The sequence below is a fragment of the Pristis pectinata genome, chromosome 3, assembly GCF_009764475.1.
Source record: "Pristis pectinata isolate sPriPec2 chromosome 3, sPriPec2.1.pri, whole genome shotgun sequence".
In the NCBI taxonomy this organism is placed as follows: domain Eukaryota; kingdom Metazoa; phylum Chordata; class Chondrichthyes; order Rhinopristiformes; family Pristidae; genus Pristis; species Pristis pectinata.
The window spans coordinates 81949000-81971471 of record NC_067407.1 but is presented as its reverse complement, the minus strand read 5'-3'; the positions used below and the strand labels follow the sequence as shown (position 1 = coordinate 81971471).

General features: G+C 35.7%; 1 protein-coding gene across 1 annotated transcript in view; it reads left to right on the top strand.

Moving 5' to 3' along the window:
- Positions 1-22472, top strand: part of ralgapa2 (Ral GTPase activating protein catalytic subunit alpha 2) — a 355144-nt gene that overhangs the window by 306475 nt on the left and 26197 nt on the right. The window contains exons 40-41 of the mRNA XM_052010999.1: positions 1383-1504; positions 21212-21251. Coding sequence (XP_051866959.1) covers positions 1383-1504; positions 21212-21225 — 136 coding nt within the window. The 3' untranslated portion in view covers positions 21226-21251. The remainder of the gene's footprint in view (positions 1-1382; positions 1505-21211; positions 21252-22472) is intronic.

The window sequence follows — 22472 nt, the reverse complement described above, 5'->3', positions numbered from 1 at the left end:
CGTAACTTTAGATTTTATAAGCAGCACCCACCCTTCCCAGCCCAACCCCTGGAGCAAACTTTAATGTATTTAAAGGGTACTTTATCTAATTTTGCCAGAAAGCTATACTAAAACTTCCAAAAGTAACAGTTGACTGTATTTTTTTCCATTTCAGGTCATTCTTATGCTGTACTTCTATGTATTTGTATTTTGACTCCCAAATTGGTACATCAACTTGACTTTCTAAGAAGTGTTAAAGATAACATCAAATTTTACAAGGGCCTGCGTTTTGTATGCGATTTATAACTGTGTTTTCAACCTCTTTTGTAGAGTGTGAAACTTTACACAAAGAAGAAAATTAAAGCTCTCCACAGTGTGTCATGAAAAGCAGCTACAAGCAGGGGTCCTATTAGGGCAGCTGGAAGGTTGTTGAACTCTGTCACGCTTTTAAGTTATTGCTGACTGGTTTTTGATTACTGCGGCAGTTGCAAGTTTTACCCTGGTCATAGGGAAGCAATTTAGTGGTGTTTTATTGCAGATAATGTAATCAGATTTTTGACAGAGTGTATTTCTTGTGTGGGTTTTTTGGTTTGTTCTTGAAGCTCCCAGTCTTAAATAATATTTTGTGGCAGGTCTGGCACGTGCTGATTATTAACTATGACACACTGAAATTGAAAACTGTTCAGCAGTAAAGTGATGTATTCCAACGTGTTTATGTTAAATTAATTTTAAATGGTTTTGATTGATCCAAAGTTTTATAGCATGTTGCAGTGAGAGTTCTGTTCAAATTGCATGGCTAGGACTTACTGAACATTTCTGCACCTGGGTCTGCACTGCTTACACAATAATCACGTATAATAAAAGAATAACAATATCAGAGCTTTGTGCTCTCTGCCTTAATTTGCTTGTTCTATTTCCCTATGCATTCTGGTGAATGTTTTTAAATAGGTTAAGTTCTGTGAAAGGGTACAATGGCAAATAGATTGCAATTTAAAATTTGTAAATTTTGTTCCACCATCTGTCATTATTACTGAGTTTGTTCCTTCAACTGAATGAATTATTTATTTCTATTTAAATATACAAAAACACATTATACTGGATGAGACACTGCCAGTAACTACAATTGATGACTATATATTGTTAACACAAAATTCATGATGAAAAGTTTTCAGAATGCAATTAATTATTTTTTTAATTTCTTGTTACATCTAGAATTATAAAGAAGTTGTGAAATATTGATGAGAACAGAGTCTTTAACAGAAACTCTTGCAATTGTATAAATATTCTGCTGCTTGGCAGTTAGAAAAATACAGGTGTTAGAACTGGCGTTTTATGCATCGCATGAGATTTTTGTTATGTTCACTTCCACTTGTTTTTGGATATTTCTTTAACCAATCACACAGTTATGAAGAAAGAGCTCAGTATGTTGAAGCAATAGTTCAGCAACACAAAGAGATCATGCCATTTGAAGATTTTGCAGCCCAAGTCTTCGCTCCCTCCCCAAGCTACTCCCTCAGTAACATGGGTAAGTCAAAATTATTCTTTTCTTTGTGGACCACTTTGGTGACAGATGTACAACCATTTTCTACAGATAAATGCTTATAAATTCAAGACAACCTTTTTTATTTATAATAAACTAATGAATATCAAAAGAAAGAAAAATGCTCATTTAAATTTTTTTATCAAAGCTGTTCCTTCATCCATTTTTATGCCTTTTCCCTCGGTTAGCTGGTTAACCTTCCAATCCAGCTAGGTAAATGAACTTGCTCAGAATAATGTCTTCACACTGAGTTAAATGATGCAGATTGTTTGTTATGTGTTGAATGTACGATGCAGAATCTTATCCGAGTTAGTGCTGAATTGAGGGGAAAAAGATCCGGCAGCACAGAAGTCATTGATGTTCCATATTGATTCTGCAGCTGTTTTTGTAGGTTGAGGAATAATACTCCAGATTCCAAATAAATTACATAAATCAGTCCTAGAGCAAAGATCAAACAAAGGTAGTTATTAATAGTTATTAGGCTTAATTTGTTTGTGCCAAAAGTATCATATTGTAATTTATAGGCATCTTCAGAAAGACTACAGCCTTTTCCAGGATCTAAGTCCTCAATAGAATGTTATAAAAATTGTGGCTTCTTGTGTAACAAGAAGCAAGATCCATTCTTTTGTCAAACAATTATAGTAAAGGACTTTGGTAGATGTACTAAGAAATTTGTCAGTGAAGCAAAGTACTTTACTGAAGAATTTCAAAGGTTTTTGAAAACATTGTTCTGTTTTTTCATTTTGAGGATTGTTGAAAATATTTGCCCATTGATTGTAATATTGGCTTTATTTTAATTCATGATATGCTTTTCTCAACTTTATTTTACAAATTACAGAATGGAATCTTAAGTTTTAATTATAGTATACCAGCAGATTAGTTGATTTTATTGGCATTCTTATTTCTATTAGGAGCAGAGGTATTCATTTACCTCAAGTCTAACAATCTGTTTAGTTGATTACACAAATTTTCCACTTGGTCCCTCAGTCCTTTTTTTGTTCAGGAACATATGCCTTATCTCTTGAAATCTTTGATATGATTTACTTGTATGATAATTCCTAATAACATGCCATATGCTTATTTTTGGCATGAGATAATTCTGCTTATTTCTGCACTGTAGCCAACTTCTAAATAAATTCATTTTGCTATTGAAAGCTTCAGATTGTATGCAATCTGCTTGAACCAACGTCATCAGTGGAACTTGTGGTATTAGAAAATGTTTTCTTCCCCATAATTTCCTAACTTCTGTTGCTATCCCATTGTTCTCTTTTGCTCCATCCTCTCACGAGTAATGTGATGACCATTACAGCATAAAATTTTGATTTGTATTTTATTCTGCTAATATAGCCCAATATTTTTAATTGCAATAAAAAAAAATGGATGTTGGTTTCAACTGTTTCTCTATAACACTCACCGAATTCATGTATAACCAGCTACACTTTCCTATACTTCCCATATATTGGCCTGGCTTCCTAAAAAGGTTATAGCCTTTAGGCTTTGTTTTTTTATTATTCAGTGTTTGCACTGATTCAGTTTTAGTTTATAGATTGTGTTTGCATTTAAGCTGAAGTGATTTAAGTAATATTTTACTCACATTTAACTTAATCATTATGTCTTTCTTTCAAATAAACCAAATGAAACTAGACTTATGTGCATTTAAAAATAGATGGTCAGTATTTTCTCACGTGGGTGTGTATCTTTTTACAACTTTTCCCTTTCTATGTAACAATATAGATTTTTTATTTTTCTCTGTCTGTGTAACGTGATACATTTTTTATTGATATTACCCAAATGCAATATGCCTGACCTGAATCAAAGAGTAGCATGGGATCTGTCAGTTTATTGGCTTGCAGCATGGTCAATCAAATTATGTTAAAGAAGTCAAGGATAAGGATTGTAGGCAATTTTGACATTTTTGCCATTGTGATGGACATCATAAAGACCTCCTAGTTTGCGTCAAATATAAATCAAATGAGAATTCAAGAATGCATCCTTGATAGATTTCTTAAGCAGTATGTTTCTTGTCCAGTAAACAGGATTGGTTCTGGAAGCAGGATGTCGGGGAATGCTTGAAAAATGGTTACCAAGACCCAATTAAAAAAAGAAAAAAAAGGATGAAGTCGGTCTGTGGATTAACTAATATCAGTGCATTGAAAGTGAGTCCTATTGAGATGAATTAGTTCAAGAAAATATCCAATCAAATGACAGAATAGGCCAAGAGATGTTCATATGTGGGATTGATATGATATATATTCAATGCATATGCACTGTCATTTAATTACAGAAAATAAGATGAGTGACATCATCTGTAAAGTAAAATTATAGTTAGAGGTGAATAAGGGATAAAAAGCAAACTCTTGTTTCTTGAATTGGCAAGTTCTTTATAGTGGTGTTCCTTGGGGATTTGTGTAAATGAAAAACATAAAGGAACACATTTATTGAAACCAAATTAAGGTGCATGGCTCAATGTGAAGATTCAGGATCCAGATGGGATGGGGAAAGTTAGTGACCACAAGGTGGCCATGTTCACTTGAACTGGTCAGAAGTAAACATTTCAGAGAGAAGGGCCTAATTGTGGGGCTGGGTATCCTGAATGCAGCATGGAGAACAGTTGATAGTCAGCAAAGAAGAATAAGTTCATGGAGATATGAATTGGTCCAAGCTTTTGCCTCAAGAAGGAAAGCTTATTCTATTCCTGTCCTGCAAATAGTTCTGTCTATGGATTCGGTCTACTTACCTGCTTTTGGCCATCTTATTCTTCACATCTGGAGAAGACCAGCTACCTGCAGTTCAAAATAGATCTACTGTTAAAGTGAAGGCATTTTAAAATATCTGAAGGAAGAAACTCCTTCCCACAACTGAACTGGCTGCTGTTTCCTTGTTTCATTAAAGTTTGAAGTATGCTTGGGTCCTTTTATTGCAACTTAGCTTCTAAAACAACGAATTTGTTGACTATCATCAACTAAAAAACAGAAAAGAAGGTACAAAGGCAGTTAGCACAGGATTATTATATTATTCTTTATCACAAGTGGCTATTAAGTCACAGCAATTATTGCATTCATGCTTGAAATGAAATTATTCACGCTGTAGTGTAGCGGTTAACATAACGCTATTACAACACCAACACCAGTGTTCAATTCCTGCAGTTGTCTGTAAGGAGTTTGTACGTTCTCCCTATGACTGCGTGGTTTCCTCCAGGTGCTCTGGTTTCCTCCCACATTCCAAAGATGTACAGGTTAGGAAGTTGTGGGCATGCTATGTTGGCGCTGGAAGCGTGGCAACACTTGCGGGCTGCCCCCAGAACATTCTACGCAAAGATGGATTTCACTGTGTGTTTCGATGTACATGTGACTAATAAAGAAATCTTATTTTATTCAAAATAATAGGTGCAAGGATGGGGAATAGGATTAGTTGAAGAACTGCTGCCAGGACCAATGTTATATTTTACGTTGTCTCCTATTCTGTGTTATTTATGTGGATCTATGATATCTAATTAACTTAATTTTTTTTAATATGCCTTGAGTATTTGAGGTTGCAACTTTGTAGGACATCGGAATTATTTATTTAATCTGGCAGTGAAATATCTCCAGTCTTGAGTATGTTGCTGGAAATCATTATTATATCTGTTCTGCTCATTAGATATGTTTATACATTTTAGACTGGGTAAGTCTTGGCTAATTATGGTATTTCATTTGTAAGTTTTAATGCATGTCCAGTCAGGATTACAAACAGAAAACTTAATTTTAAATTTCATTACCTAATAATTCATATTCAAAAGGAATTTTCTCTTCCTTCCCAAGAATGGCAGGTTAAGATATTAAGCAAAATATGAGCAAGCAAATAAATAAAATACAGATGTAATATACGTTTACTTGGAGATGTTGAGCAAAGGTAGGTCATCAAAATTAGGAAAGCCAAAAATGTCTCAAAATCTCAATGTCAGTGGGAGCTTTTGGTATTCCATGCTATGAGACTCGCCTCCTGCTACCAACTATGAAGCACAATTCAGGAGTGGAATGAAGTCCTTTGCACTTGCCTGGATGAGTGCAGCTCCCATAACATGTGAGGAGCTTGAGACCATCCTGGCAAAACAGCTCACTCGATTGTCCTAATCATTATGTAATCCTGATTCTTCACTAGTTCAAAATCCTAGTTGTCCCTACTTAAAGCACTTTGTGAATACCTTCAACAGACAGACTTCAGTAGATCAGGAGATCCGCATGCCATTCCATTCCCAGGAGCAGTTGGGGATGAACAAGCAATGCTCCCCTTGCTAGCTATGGTCTCATCCCTCAAAAATATTAAAATAATTCCCTTCACCCTTCCCATAGGCCTTCACGTACACAAATAAATGTCACCTAAATTTGGAAGAACTAGCAGTCATGCCCAAAACAGAATAATCCAGAGTTTTGTTCCTTCCCTTATGATTTCTGTTTACAACCTAATTATAAGCCTTCAGTTATAGCTCACAGTTTCTGTGCCTGGTTTCATAACAGGCATGGCATTTTAATGCTTTAGAATGGTTCATTTATGCCACCACTTTATTAATTTCAAAATATTTGTTTCCAGATCTATGTACCTTAGAAAGAAGAATAAATTGTTACTCAAAACAAAGTGATTAGGGTATCATATATTCATTGCCTACTTGTTGAGAAACAACATACTGAGACATCTAATGCCAGAGTCCTGTGGCTTAAATTAAGTCCAGTGAATTATGTAATTGTGTGCTTTTGTTCAGCTTTACTTATTTCTTAGTAAATGCCCTACATTAAAGCCATAGAATTAAGAATATAAATTAAATTCAGTCCATCGCAGTTAGAAATTCATTTTGAAGTGAAATTGTTGACTAATAAGATGAGTCATGCGTCATGGTACAGCACTGCTCTCTGATGTCAATGTGCATTTGTAGCTTTGTGAGCAGATAAGAGTTGCATGCTTGTGTTGGTTGTCAGGAGCAGCAGGCTTGCAGATAAGCTTCCTGACACTGGCAGAACCAAAGGGAGACGGCATTATTGCACATAATCATTTCCTTATTGCCTGGTGAAGTGAAGACAAAGAACTAGCAACCCTCTATTGCAACCTTTACACACTAAAATAAATCACAGTTAAAGATTTTTTAAGAGGATGATATTCCACTGCTGTTCCTTAATGATAAATTGGCTTTATTTTTACCAACATCTTTATACAAAGCATAAACTTATAAATGATAAATCAGGTATCACATGATGCAAGATCTCCAGACTCTGTCAATACTGTGCCTGTAACCACTGGATAATTTTTGCCAATTTTTGTCTGAGCCACCATATGTTGCAACTTTTAATATTGTTTTGGTGGAGGAGAGAGATAATGTGCGGGCCACTTACAATGCACTTATCAACCCTCCACTCCAAAATATTAGATATCTGCATTTTTAAAAAAAAATAACAAAAAAAACTACTAAAAATAAATTCTTCAGGATTCTTCTGAAGTAATTTCTTTGACTTTGCCAGCAAACAGCCTGAGAAGGCATGAATTTTGACTGACATTTTTTTTTAAGTTGCTAAGCCGATGCTGTTACCATGGTAGCATCTTAGGCTGTTGTGAATGGTTACCAATATCACACTTCATCCTCACAACCGGATGACATAATGCCTTTAATTCCAGGACTGAACTATTGATGCACGTTAAAATGTGTTGATAATCTGTTGCTGGTATGCTCTCAATCTGCTGTAGCAGAAGGATGATTTGGTTTATGAATCATTGTCAGGTTTATTCACACAGTTGGCAGAGAGACATGTTGCTCTGGTTTCAAGAAGCTTTGGCAATTATTATAAAGAATTGAAAGCCCAGCTCCTTTGAGTGTATAAGAGAGGGAATCTCAACAGAACAAACTCTGAAAATCAAACAGTGATGAGGAAAATCTATAAATAGTACCAACATATTTGTTTCATCTATTTCTTTGTATGTATGATTTTAAATTAAACTGTAAGTACTGTGGCATCTCTGAACTTAAGAATCTATTTAAACTGAGCTTTCATTGAATTATCATTGGGTCATTAAGTTATAGTATTGTAAAAAAAAAACAACTGTTTTAATGATGTCCTTTAAATAAGGAAACCATTTTTCCTCGTAAGGCTTGTCTATAATGCCAGTCCCACTTCAACGTCATAGTCCTCTGAAGTGATTTAGCAAGTTGTATCAAATCTCTAGGATGTATGACTCGAGAAGGCAGATCAATCCTAGTTTCTCAGGGCAAAATTGATTCAGTAGCAGTGATTCAGTCCATCTCCCTTGCGCTGTCATCAGCCTGTTTATCCACATCCCTGAACTTGGCAGGTTCAAAGCCTGCTACCAGCCTGTCAGGCACCTTTTTTCCAACCCCCACCCCAAAACACATTTCTGCAAAAGATCAAGATTAATCTATTGATCTTTATTTGCCAGGGACGTCTTATATTTGTTGCTAGTGAAAAGTAAACATATAAAAGAGGAGGTGACAAAGCTGTGCTGCTGATATAGAAGCAAAATTTACCCATCCATTCCAGTCTATAAAGCTTTCTGATCAAATAAGTGATGAACTCTGGCTTGTAGTTTTCAAATTCCACTTCAACAAAATGAAACATTATCCCCTGTGTGGTATTTCAGAATAGCCTTCAAAAAAAATCTCCCACAATCTACTAATCAAATTTAACAAACTAGTTATGTCCTTAATTCATACTCAATGACAAAAATTGAATTTTTAAAGCATTCTTACAGAAAAAAAGTTTCTTAAGGATATCTAACTTAAAATAGCAGAAGCAGTTTCCCTGGGATATATTGGATGCATAAGAACTTACAGGATGGCCAAAGTGATCTGAAACCCCAATGGCCCTCTCATATCTAGTACAAAGTGGCATCTTGCAAAAAAAAACTGAACCACATGCTAGCAATGGTCATCCAAAACATTAAGGAACAGGTTAACAATTACATCGTCTGTTAGTCCTAAAAGAGGCTGGGTGGCATTTCGGCGGGTATAGTTTCAAATAACTAAACCTTCCAATAGTGGCAAGTGATTTTGAATGCAATTGGAATCCATACTTGCCTTTAAGTATTCATTTATTCCTGAAAAGCAATTGATTAGACATTTTATCTGCAGAATTTGTAATTCACCCAAGGAGATTTTCTGGAACAATTTGTCAAGGCTCTCCAAGACTGTTATAATTTTTTTTCGAAGAAATTCTGTTTCTATGATTAGAATGAAGAAATAATAGAGGTGTGATTACTCTAGTGGAGCTATGCTATAGCTGACAACTAATGCGAAGAATGTTGAGGTGCATATTTGCAGAGATTGCAAAGATGTATTAAAGCCATAGAGTAGTGGAAATAGGAGACATCAACTATCCAAATCTAGACTGGGAGAGCATTGACATAAGGGAGTAAAGACGTGGGGGAGTTTCAGCAGTGTGATCAGGACAATTTTCTCGATCAATATTATTCCTGGCCCATCAAGGAAGGCAGCATTACTGGATATGGTTCTGGGAAATGAGCCTGAACCAAGGCTCATTTTCCAGAATGGGCCAGGTGGGGCAAGTATCAGTGGGCAAGCATACAGAAACTTCATTAAAACATCTCAAATCTAGATCACAATATCATATGTTTAGAACAGCTATGGCAAAAGATATAGACCACACCAAAGTAAAATTCAATTGTGGAAGGCCAATTTCAGTGGGAAGTGAACAGATCTGGCGAAAAATTGGAACCAGAGCTTGGCAGGCAAAACTGTTGTTGAACCATAGAAGACCTTTTAGATGGAGGAGTTTTAGCTTCGTTCTAGGGAGATGAGTACGGAAATTAATACCAGGTTGATGTGGGATATATGTACTTCCAAAGGGCATTTGATTGGGTGTCACGTAATAGGCTTGACTTCAGGGTTGAAGCCCATGTACTGGAAAGGGCTGTAGCTGCATGAATAAAAAATTGACCAAGTTACATTAAGCAATAGTGAAAGGTTCTTTTTCAGGCTGGGGGGTAGTATACGATAGACTTCTCCAGGCTCACTGCTTTTCTCATTTTGTGTGAATGATTTGGACCTGGGTATTTGGAGTGCATTTTCCAAACTAGCAATCCAAGGTTGACATCGACTGTTGTGGTATTTTTCACAACTGCTCTCTGATGTTGGATTCCTTCTGGAATGAGCAGTTGTGGCAATTCCCTGATAGATGTTTGGGAATTAGCTCAAACGACCTCTGGCAGGTTAAACCTGGCACTGGCACAGCTCCTCCATTGACATAAATGGAGGAGATCAACAGCAGGAGGCTACAGCAGGTGCTGGTGTTTTCATTTTTTTAAATTGTGTTGGTGTTTATTTAACTGTTTCTAAGTGTTTTCATTTTTTTCATATATTCCTATGATGTAGGAGCCATGTGACCAATCAAATCTGCGCTGATCCTCTAAGTATTCCCATCAGTCATATCCCTCCACTTCCCTTTCACCTATACGTGCCCATCAACACCTCTACTTCTCCCACCACACACCCACAGTAAGAGGGAACTTGCAGCAGAAGAAATCAGAGTACCTAGGGATTAGTCAGAGGAAGACCATGCAAACTCCACACAGACAACAGCTGAAGTGAAGATTGAATCCAGATTGTTGGAGTTGTGTGGCAGCAGCTTTACCTGCTGCACCACTGTGCAATGCCATGTTTTTATTTATTTTTGACTCTTCACATAATTGTTCCTTCAGAAGTTTTGTGGGAGGAACTGCCCTCCTCCCACCTCATCCCAAGTTTGATGCCATTCACGTCATGTAAGGCTGTGCTCGCATTCAGGGTCTTGCTGCTGAGGGTCTTCCTGGCTTCTCTGAACAAATTCCCATGGCGGTACAGTAAGTGTGATCTTTAAGGGCGAGCAATGTAGTTGGGCAACTCGTGCTGACCACATGTTCTGGGCCATTCTTTCAGGTTTATGATCTTTGAGGAAAAATAGAGTTAATATTTCAGGTTGATGACATTTCAACTTTTAAGGCCAGTATATTAACACTTCCTCCATAAATGTTTACCAACTTGCAAAGTATTTTGACATCTTCTGTTTTTATTTCAGATTTCCAGCTTACAGTGCTTTCCTGTTTGTTTTTTAAATAAACCTTTTGGGCAAAAACAACATTTATTCTGCATGTGCCCCATAGTTAGACTAATAATGTATTCATTTTGAACTGTTCAATAGTAACCATATAAATGTGTCCCAGAACACTGAGATATTAATGGCTACTTGTGTTCCAGCGAATGATGAACTAGTTGTTGCACTGAGGCTTGTGGGAGACTTGGAGAGAGGCCAATTCTCTCAAGGAAGTTGTCTCGAGGCAATTTTGTTCATGTTTTAGTAAATGATACAAGAGTGAATTGGCAGAGGCCTCAGGATGGGTCAAGTGCCCAACCTCTGGGTACAGAATGGTTCATGTAATGGAAATAAACCAGAAGGATTTAATCAAAGTAAAAATAATAATTTGCTAAGTTTAATCTTTGTTAGCTTTTTCAGAATGCTGCAAAGAACATACCAGTCTAAAAACTTAAATTAAATCTTTTGCATTGGCAGATCAGCACTAAAAGATTGATTGCAGAAAAGCAGCTAACATATTCACAGAATTTTATTCTGACTTTTTTACTGCATGTATTATGCTTTACAATGATTTAACCATTTTCTCTTTATATACAAAAAAGACATCCACGTCAAACAGGTGAAATATCTTATTTGATTAAATTGAAACAAAATGTAGCCAAAAATAGATCAGTTTCTTAATGAAAATGATTTGGTTAAGGGATATCAGTTTTCCCTATTGTTCCTGCTAATAGCCATTACCCAGTGGGGTTCCAGTTGTTAATTGTATTGGTATTCAACTGGATATTTCAGCATGATTGTTAGATTTAATATTGGGATGCTGATATTTGATGTTCCTCTTGTCCTGAGCATGTGAATTTTACTGAACATAGTCCAAGAATGTAACCTTGCAGTTTCAGATGACATTTCCTTCGATATCTGTTTTGTTGCCATCTAATATTGAAAATTATTCTGAAAAATTCTGAAATTGGTGGTATATTTAGGAAAATTTCCCATAGAATGATCTTAAAAGGCTATAAGTGACAAACAACATCCTTTTTTGTCCCACAAGTTCCAGGCAATGAGGACCACGAGTAAGGGAGAGGCTGAGTCCCTCCCTTTGACATCTAATGCCATCACCCTTGAGACTCCCATCATCAGCAATGTGGGATTTATCATGTCAGAAACTCAACTTGCGTAACCACATACATGCCAATCAACTAGAGTTTCTGCAATGGAGAGGTTAGGTATTCTGCAACAATGGCTAACTGTCTGGATCCACCAAGCTTCAGCTTGCCTGTGCTGGCTATAATCCAGGATTAATACTGGCCGGAACAAAGCAGTTGGCTGGATTGGCACTTCATCCAGCATTTTAAACATCTACTTCTGTTGTTCAAAATCTGCTATGCTCTCAAATTTGGCACGCCTGAATAACGGAATCCTTATCAAAACTTTCAATGTGAGATAAAGAATTGTTTGATGTTCCTCATTATTCTAGATGCCTGCATATGTGTTTCTGTAAGCCTATGCAACTTCACTTTTTCAATAATTACATCATGGCTAAATATAAATCAGATAAAAATGGTGAATAAGCTTTGAAATAAAATATTGGATCTAAGTTAAATTCAAGATTTTAACCCCAAAGATCAAAGAGAAAAAGAGGAATTCTAAGATATCTGGAAGAGAAAGTTTCAAAGTTGTTTCACTTTACATTCCACCTGCCACCTCCCAAAGATCATCAGTTTGAACACTTCTCCTCATAGCCATGATTTATGGCATTCAAAGTGATGGTAAAAATTGTCATTCCTTTAAGCCCTTTATTGACTGAGGATGACTTGATTCTAAAACCCATACGAATGGGATCTCAGTTAAAAGATCATGTAAAATATGTGATACAAATAAATCTTAGTTGACAGCGTGCATCTAGAGGGGGTGGCTGTTGTTATTATGTCTAACAATAGTCAATTCTAGAGTTGTAGGGCTTTCTTCCCATCTGAGTCTGTGATCAGACTGTTGCACACTCTTAATAGAGGATCCATGCCTTTAATGTGCGTGGGTCAGGTATTGGGCTCCATTCTTCATTTTTGCCAAGAATTCTATTGTGAGGAAATACCTTGCTCACATCTTGTCCATAATATTTTAATTTGAAAAGGCCAGAAATTTACTGAAATTTAGGAAGACTATTATTACAACCCTCATTGTCAGTAGAGTGCCAAGTTTTTCACCCCTATAACTTTCCATTGATTGATCTTACCAGGATTCATTCCTGCTGAGGACCTGTATGTATTTTTTTTATGTGATAGGTGTTTATTTTAAAAGTACTAAAATTTGTTCTGCTGTTAGTATGAAATGAGAGTTGAGTTCATCAACTTCATTTTTCTATATAAGCTTGTGGAACAGTTATTTCTGACAGAAGAACTGTTTCCTGTTGAGAAATATTGAATGGTAATGCCACCTTGAAGTGCAGACTTCAAGTGTTTGGAACATCTACTTGCAGTTCCCAATGCAAGCAATTCTGCACTTTGCATTTTGCTTCATTTTAAATTTTATGTGATGGATATTGAGCCCGAATGAAAGCTGTCAAATGAAGGAGAATTATATTTGAATAAACACAACTGGAGTGGCAACTTTTTTTTACATTTTTACTATTCCCTACCGTACTACAAATATATTTTGACTAATCAAAGTACATTCAGAAGGGTGTTTAATGATAATCTAGAATCATATATCATGAATCAGAAGGAACAATGCAGCTCAAAATCCATTACTCTTGTCTTATGACGTTTGTAGAGCATGTCCATGTGTTAGATAAGGACAATATAAATTATAAAAGTTAAATCAAAGTTACAATTAATTTGATTACAAAGTTTTAAAGGTGCCAGGGTCATGTGAAGTTGTCTGTGACACTTAAAGATAACTGCACACAATATTATAATGTATATAATACAGATTGATAGCAAGCTGATAAAGATGGAGAGGGAAAAAGGCTCTTAAGTAAATTTCAAAGGAGAAATGATTGCACCTAAACAAAAAAAATGCACTTTGGGACATTATTATTATTATTAGATATCTATTGAAAATCTTTATACTAAATATTTGGGATAGTGGAGATGGGGAAATTGGATCCAAGAGGCAACTGTTCATAAATTAGGAGGTGATTGTTTGGTTGGAAAAGAAACTTGTACATCCAAAACCAAATGCTGTAATTTAGAAGTACACTTCCAGGGCTTTGGGGTTTGGTGATTGTCGAGAAAAGAAACACACGCGAAAGGTGCAGCCAGACAATTATGCATTCACACTGGAATGGCCTGTACTGTAACCTCAGAAATGCAGAATGATCGTTAGATTTCACAGCAATTGTCTGGACCTGGAGAAGAAGAACTAATATAATATGTATAAAACTATCCTATATGTGATCTGTTGTGAATTATAAGATTTATTGGCAAATTAGGGGACTAAACCAATTACTATACTGATAAAAAGTTGCTAAGTACTTCAGGCACAAAAAACAGAGCATTTGAACCAACAAGTGAATGCCAGTGTTTCTTCGAACCCGATGTCTAAAATGCATAATTTGGCTTGTGTTTACGTGTTAAAGTAAGTGGGTATATTATCTTCTTGACAACAGCTGCTCTATAACTGCAGACCTTATCACATGGACCTTTAGTTATAAATAACTATTAGGAGCTTAGTTACCATGAGATAATATTCAAATATTAGGCTGGCATACTTTTTAATAACCATTTGAGTAGATTATTAGTTATCCTCTATAATGCCCTCATTTTTAAGTATAATTACATAATGATACATTCACTCTAATTTGTACATTTCATTATCCATAATAACATGGTGGATATGCTGTCCAAATTTCACAGGAAAGTATTTTTAATTTTTAATCAAAGTGATTTGGAGCTGCAGAGCAAGTCTACAAATCACTAATCAATACCATTTATTTCTAGTACCTTTCTCAAAAGACACAGTTGGTGTGATTTGATAAATAATCAAATTAAATTAAATTTGTATTTGACTGAGAAACCATTAATTTTCAAAATATTATGCAAATTCTGATTAATACACATTCTACTTTGTTGAATAGAAGTAAATTTGGGTGTCTAAATAATTTATTGAAATGTGCCTTTACCTCTGTGATTTTGATTCAAATTGAACCCAAGTTGGGATTCTAGAAATATTTCTGCTTCGAAAGTCCAATTGAAGATTGATAATGACCAGAGATGACTCATTTTCCTGATGACAATATAACAGAGACCCAGTTCTTATGGGCATCAAACTCATAGTGTATGTGTGTTGTACCAAGCTCCACGTAGCAATAAAAAAACTGTAATTGAGAGGAAGAAGTTGTATTTGTATGACAACTCTTTTATCCTCAGATGCTTTATTCCATACAAATAACTTTTAAGCTTTAGTTAATATTGTTAAATTTAAGTTTATGTGTGTGTGCATGTGTGAAAATTATGCTACTATTTAAGTAAACACTTGCCTATTTTGGATAAAATTGATTATACAGTACAACCCATATTGAAGGTGAACATTTTTGATCCCTTAGCAGATGTGTGATTGCAAGAACGGCAAACTTTCTGGCGCCATTTGGGGAGAAAAACTAATGTATCGTAACATTAGAACAGATGCAACTAATTTCAAACTGAGTTTGAATTACTACATCGGTGTATTATTCATCCTTTAAATTTGGCACAGTAGAGAAATTTAATATTCTTGGGTGTTAAGTTCCTATTCAGGAGGTCTTGAAGAACACGTTGTGGATTTTCAAGTGAAAGCAAATTAAGTTGAGCAAATAAATGTTAATTTGCATTTTTCATTATAAAAGACAAGTCTCCGAAGTGCATAATATGGAAAGACTTGCGCTTTTTTAGTCCTACAATCTGAATACCTCTTTATTTGTGTCTCATTGCTGATAGAAAAAATGGAAATTGAAGTTCTGTTTTTCACTGCCATTCTGTTGTAAATAAAGAGTAAAAAACCCAACAGCCTTTAGTGGGAAGACCTGAAGTCTCCAGTCTCAACATTGTCATCTTATGCACAACCTGTACTTTAACTTGCCTTGTGGAGAAGCTGATTTAATCTCTGTCATATTAGTGTGCATCTGTTCATTATAAGGTGACTCTGTTGCTTGAAAAGGGCTGACCTATTTAACTGCCTTAGTCAATTTAAAAATCCATTCATCTTGGGATCACTTTGTATTTTTATCATTAAACAAATAGTCATGTTTTAGTTCATCTTTTGAATGGTTTTCCTTAGTCACAAGTTATGCTGTGACATAAAAACATGTTCTTTTCATTAATTTGTTCTCTGTTGATGATATGATAGGCCAGTGATTCAAGGTGGGGGGTATTTCTGTTTTGCTTTTTGTATTTGCTAATGCCAATAATTTTCTCCCCCGCCTCTTCCCCAGCCCCTCACCAACCAACCCACAGCGATGCTGTAATGAAGAAGAAAGAACTTGCATCAACCTAGGACTGATCTTTTTGACATTCAGTAATTTTCTCCCCTGCCTCTTCCCCAGCCCCTCACCAACCAATACACAACCATGTTGTATTCATGAAAAAAGAACTCACAGCAATCTAGTACCAATCATTTTGACATTCCATAACACCCCAAAAAAAATCAGTGAAATATTTAAATGTATAGTTGCTCTCATTAGGTAGGCCAATAGGGCAACTGAATTTCACACAGAGAAGGCCCCAAAACAGCAATTACATGTTAGATGATTTAATATGTTTTAATGGTGTTGGTTGAGGGATAATTGCAGATCAGGAGCACTTCAATGCTCAACTTTAAACAACCCCACAAAATCGTTTATGCTGTGTTAGTAAATATGACACATCAGAAAGCTAGCATGTCCAAGCCTTCAGCACTCCATCTGAGTTGCATTTGAGTGGAAACTTAGATTACATGTTCATGACTTGCAGCAAGTCTCAAAACATGACTTTCTGATAGATCAGTGGTCCTACCTTGGAATTGTGCAGACACATGGTGATTCCATTTTATTGTAAGTTACTTTTCTCTCATTACCATCTGCCACGTATCACCGCATTGCTTCTGTTGTGGATTGTATAGTGCTGGATGAGCATATACTAGATGAGCTTTGTCTGAACAGCCAAGTAAGTCAAACCAAACAACAATATCTCCAGATGAAGGGTTTTGACCCAAAATGTTGACTGTCCATTTCCCTCCAGTGATGCTGCCTGACCTGCTGAGTTTCTCCAGCAGTTTGTTTTTACTGAACGATATGTACAGTTTTCATTTTTCAAGATGTTATTGCTTCTTTCAGACAAATGTGTTAAGCTTGTAAATTCATATTTTTCATATTTGAACTTTGTTGAACTCTGCAGCTTTATGTTAATGTTTAAACCAATATCACTCGCATCAAGCACTGCTGCAAGCTAAAGATCAACTAAACATTTCTGAGTTTGATGACATAGTTTTAATGTTATCTTTTAGTACCTACTTTCAACTTGTGTTTTTCTTTAAACAATTATTAGCTGTAACTTTTATTTGTGTAGAAAATTTCATTAAAAAAACATCCTCCTTCATTCCCGTAGCTTTTGATATTAGTAGTCATAGTTTCAAGGCATCTCTATGTGGTATCAGAATTGAATAACACCTATGGGGCACGATAAACATTATCCATCAGCAGGAAACTGATGGGACAAGATTGTCTGCCTGTTAAATATTCTGTCAACTTCTGTTTTTATTGACTTCAATTTTCTGTCAGGTGGTTTAGGTTGAATAACCTCAGAATGAAGTGGGTCTTCATCCACTCCACAATGCACAGCCTCAAAAAAAATTAAAACAAGTTACTTCAGCTTGGACGTTTAAATGTTGATATCTAAGCTATATGTCATGCAAACTAGAACTTGCCTCTATTGTGATCATTTATCATATATTAATGGATGTGGGCAGAAGGGGAAATTTGCAGCTGATGTTGTTCACACTACATAAACCTTGTTTGCCATTGAAAATTTTGCATACTGCTTTAAAATATTTCACATTCCAAATCATTAGATATAGTTTTGTTAAAATTATTGTCAACAACAGGTTTAACTTTATTTCCTCAAAGGAATTTCCTCAAAATTATAAGAGCTTCAGTTTAATAGAGTTTGCATGGATGAAATCTTGAATCCTGTTCGGTCGTCATGAAACAGTACTGAAGTGGACATGAGAAAACATGGGAAGGTCTAAAGCCCAGACTGTAGCTAGAGCATGATGCAGTGAAGTGAGCACTCTTGCTGTTCAACCCACTACAAGTATGTAAGGGGGGCAATTCTATGTACCTGCCCTGTCATTCATTTTCTGTTGTATTTGATAGGGCTGAAAATGTCTCCACAAATATTTATGAACTCTTACATTGGTTTGTCGTGTTTAAATTGATCATGTAAGAATTTGTTTATAGTAAATTGAAGTTTTAAGTGACTAGGTAAGCATTTAAGAATATTTTTAAACCTTATAAACTTGTAACCATATTGTGAAGAGTATGTTACTGAAAACATTAAACAAAACAATTCTAGTCATCATGCATCTTGTATAACTCGATTTCTTCAGTACGTTAGACCATACTCGGGCTCCATTGATTGTGCAGTTCCACTTATGTTATTTTTAACTCAGGGAAAGTGCTACCTACCATGAAAATGCTGACACTTCTCTCAATATAACAAGTATTCCCCACAGCTCCACAAACTTGATGATACGGCTGCACTGATGTTTAATATAGATGTGAAATATTTGTTTGCATGGCTTTCTGGATATGATAACTCATTCAAATAATCTTTCTTGGTATGCCAACTTGGAGATTGTGTGTTCATGGGCTATATAGTGGCAGCATAGCCAAGCCCAATCCTGCCTTCTCCTGACTTCTACGTAGCCCCTTCTGTCAGGGAAGCTGGATAAGGATCAGGAGTAGAAACGACAAAGAAAGTTTAACACCACTTCCGTACAGAACTCTGATCAAATAAGAGGCTTGTCAACTCCATGGCCTAATATTTCACTAACTGATACATTTACATAATGCACTATTATGGCATCATTGAAACAGTGAATGTAAATGTGTAAATCACCTTTACATTCACAGTTTCAATAGACTTGAATTTTAACCTTTTAATCATACCATTGAACAAACATGCTATCCAGTTTTAAATGCACATTTTACAGTTATTATAACACTGTCTCCATGAACCTGTTACAGGAAGGTGAGTTGGGGGCTTTTCTGTCCTTGTCAAAAATCATTGCCTGAAGTAACACAAGAAGATAATGTCTGGACCATTAACACACAGTTCATAATTTTACAAGGTTTATATTGTCATTTGTAAACTGCATTGCTGCAGTTTTCATTGAACCATTCAAACTGCCATATGGATTTCCCCAGACCTGCAGTTTGTTATGTTCTGCAGAATCTATTCTATTTGGATCCAACATGCACTCTCTTGAGGAACCAGTAAAATGAGATATTAATTTGAAAAGGTACTGTTGAATTTTCCAAATTGTTAAGCAGTGCTCCTCTTTGAACAAGCAGTTGATTTGTGGCAGTTGAATTGTTCAAATGATTCATATTGGTGTTTCATCAACTTGCAGGCTGTACAAGACTAGTGGTGCAAATTCCCATTCACCTACAGCCTGACCCCAATTCCCAATTCCCAGCATATGGTGTAGTGATTTTATAGGCTTCCTATCACATCCATCACTGCAGCAGTCTGAAGGGTGTCATACCCACTGGCCTAGAGTGTATCAAGAAAGAGAACTCGTCATGTAGCACTTTTCGAAAGCTGTTTCACACTGACTGGAGTATTCTTGACATATAGGGGCTACTGTGTGTATGAAAATATGCCAGCTAACTAGGTCCCACACAAAAAAATAAATAACAAGATAATCAGTCTTCAGTGTTAATAATTCAGGTAAAATACTAGTTTCAACTTGGACACTACAAGAACTTTGCTGCACGTTAAAGTGCTGAAGGATAAAATAGAATTTCGGTTTAGCATCTTTCCTGAAATACTGGTTTCCCTTGCACATCCAGTATTATTTTCAATATTAACAACATTTCACTGTTTGAACAATGAGCCTTTTATATAAAAAAAAGTAGTAGGAATTAAAAAAACATTGCTAAAATTTTAGATGAAACTTAAATTTTATTTAAAGTGGTCTTGGTATGCAATTAAGTTGCACGTTTAGCAAACGTTATCTAATTATAATTTGTAGTATTCTTTAAAACAGTTATGAAAATTTCAGGTTTATATGCTTATTTTAAAACAAAATGAACTTACATTTTTTAGTAATATTTTAATGACTATAATTGAGGCAAATAAAGGTTTTTGTGCTGGAAACCTGCAAGAAATTTAACTAAAGTGACCAGTAAAGGGCTCAGAGGTTATGTGTTGCTGAAGGTTTAATCTTACTGTGCAACACGGTTCGTTACTTTTAATTACATCTTAACCAAGACCGCAGCTTAGTTGTTCAGGTTTTGTTTACACAATTATTTGTGGTTCATCCATAATGCATGTTTGAAAGCTGCAGCTCGGGTAAAACAAAGCCAATCCAATTTCATACATTATAGTGTTACCAATGTCTTCTTTCTAAAAGAGGTGATTCAAAATTGTATTTTATGCAGCATTGAGCAGAAAGAGCAAAAAAAAACAGCCCTCTGTTGCTGATTAAAATTCCTAATTACCGTTGTTGTTATGAAGTTTTAACAGTGCACAGTAGAAATCATTATTCTTTGGCATTACAAAAGACCTCTTCACAATTGCTCAGATTGGAGTGTGCTGAAATTACACAGCAGGGCTCCACTGCTATTCCCAGGAGGGAAGATGGTTTACAACTGACAAGTATTATTAATTATCACTTTCTTTTCATAACACAGTGCCCTGTTTAATTGTTTACCTGGAAGTTGCATGTGTTATTTTCATATGCTTTCAATGTGATAGTTTTTATTGAAAAACAACCATTAGAAATATCTCTATGCAAATTGGTAGAAAAGCAGCCTCACCCCCAAATTGTAGTATAGTTTTCACTTTAAAAGTTAAGAAAATGCTTAAAAGTACACAGGTTGCATTTAATGTAGTGCCAGGGTTTGGAACGGCTGAGAATTATGTGCAGTTGTTTATATTCTTTCATAATATTTTACAAGCTTTATTTAGATATGTAATCTTTTTTCAGAGAGCCTCTAATAGGAAATTAATATGATGTGGAGAGCAGTCAATGAGCAAAGCCCACCTTCAATGTCAACTAGAATCAATTCCAACAGTCTATATATAACTCTTAAAATAAACAAGTTTAAGTTGGTGTATTTGTCATATTGATCTTTTATATAAAAAACACATTCACATGATAAAGAATATGTCATAAGAATTGGTAAATTTTAATTATTTTGAATTCTGTAACGTATTTTAACATCAATTGTGAATTTATTTGAAGGTTTTTGTTAGTGATTAAATTCTTGGTGAAAGTGATTACCAAACATTTCTAACTGAAAGCTTCTTTCAGTTTTAAACTGCAGCATTTAAATTGAATTATGGCTGTTCTGTCACCAAAACTGTTTTCTGGTATTTTTGCACAGAACAATGATATTTGTAACCACTTCATTTTATATTTTGTCTTTTTCTTTTTCTCTCTTCAGATTTAAATATTTAAACATCTGATTACAGTTATTGTTAAAGGTAAGCTGTCACTACATTGGTCACACTATGTCTCAACCAGTTTGTTCATTGCACTTTACTAATAAACATTCTTTATGCTGTTAGCATAGTTGGCCCTGCTATTCCTTATTGCTCCTAATTAGTGGTGATGCGCTTTGGAACAAGTGGTGCTGGGAATTAACACCTGACTAGGTAGCTGCACTAACAATACTGCTGTACTAATGGTACTTCCCTGTTTCTGCATGTCTGAGCTTTAACTGAAAGCTAATACTTTTGTTGTGTGCCTGAGGCTGAATCTGAGACTAACACCTGCCATATTGGAGAATGTCTTTGTCACTCATGCTTTTGTCTGAATTGCTTCAGGGAAGCCAATGAGAGTTAAGTCCATTTATGTTTTGTTTTTTAAGCACCACGCAATTGGATTTTGAAACTGGATAGATTAGAAGTGGCACGTGCTGAGCCTGTCTTTTGAGCCAGCTTGGCTTAATAAGTAGTTTCAGGAGGGCAGATTGCTGAGCCTCGGTTTCTGAATGGAACAGCTGGGGGAGGAAGGAAACACAAAAGAGAAGTAGACAGAGTGGCGTAAACCTGGAGAATTGTGGGTGGGGCTTTGGACATAGGGAGCAGGCCGACCACACGCCAGGTGTGACCTTTTCTGGCTCATTCATTCTGCTTGTTTGTCTGGGCAATTTAAAACTCACTGATAAAAATGAGGAATGTGACAGTCTGCCTGCTGCAGCCAGAAGTAGGAGGAGTCTGGCTGAAGCTGATGGACCTCATTGATTAACCCTCTAAGGAGTGTATTAGCATACTAGCACCTTATCTAAGAGCATGACAGGTGTAGGAGTTTTAAAGATGGTAATCTGTTTCTTGCCACATTACCATTTTTTTGTAATATTAATTCTTAATGTAGTAGCTGAGCCTATACAGCAGATGTTGCCACATCAAAAAGACTCCAAACAACAATGGCAGTTTGTAGTTTGCAGTAAAGTTAAAGGAATACTTGGAATAAGAATTGATAACTACCTTGGTTGTGTCATTGTAGAACTGGGTAACTCAGTGATCTGCCCACAAAATTCCTCTTAATCAGATTGAACAAGAGGAAAGCTGTAGCTGTGGAGCACAGGTTGATCGCAGTAGCACTTATTTGATTAAGTATATTAAAATACATGGTCATATTTATTTTGTGTTATGCCATTTCATGTCCTTTTATATGATCATATTATTTGTTAAAATTGTTCT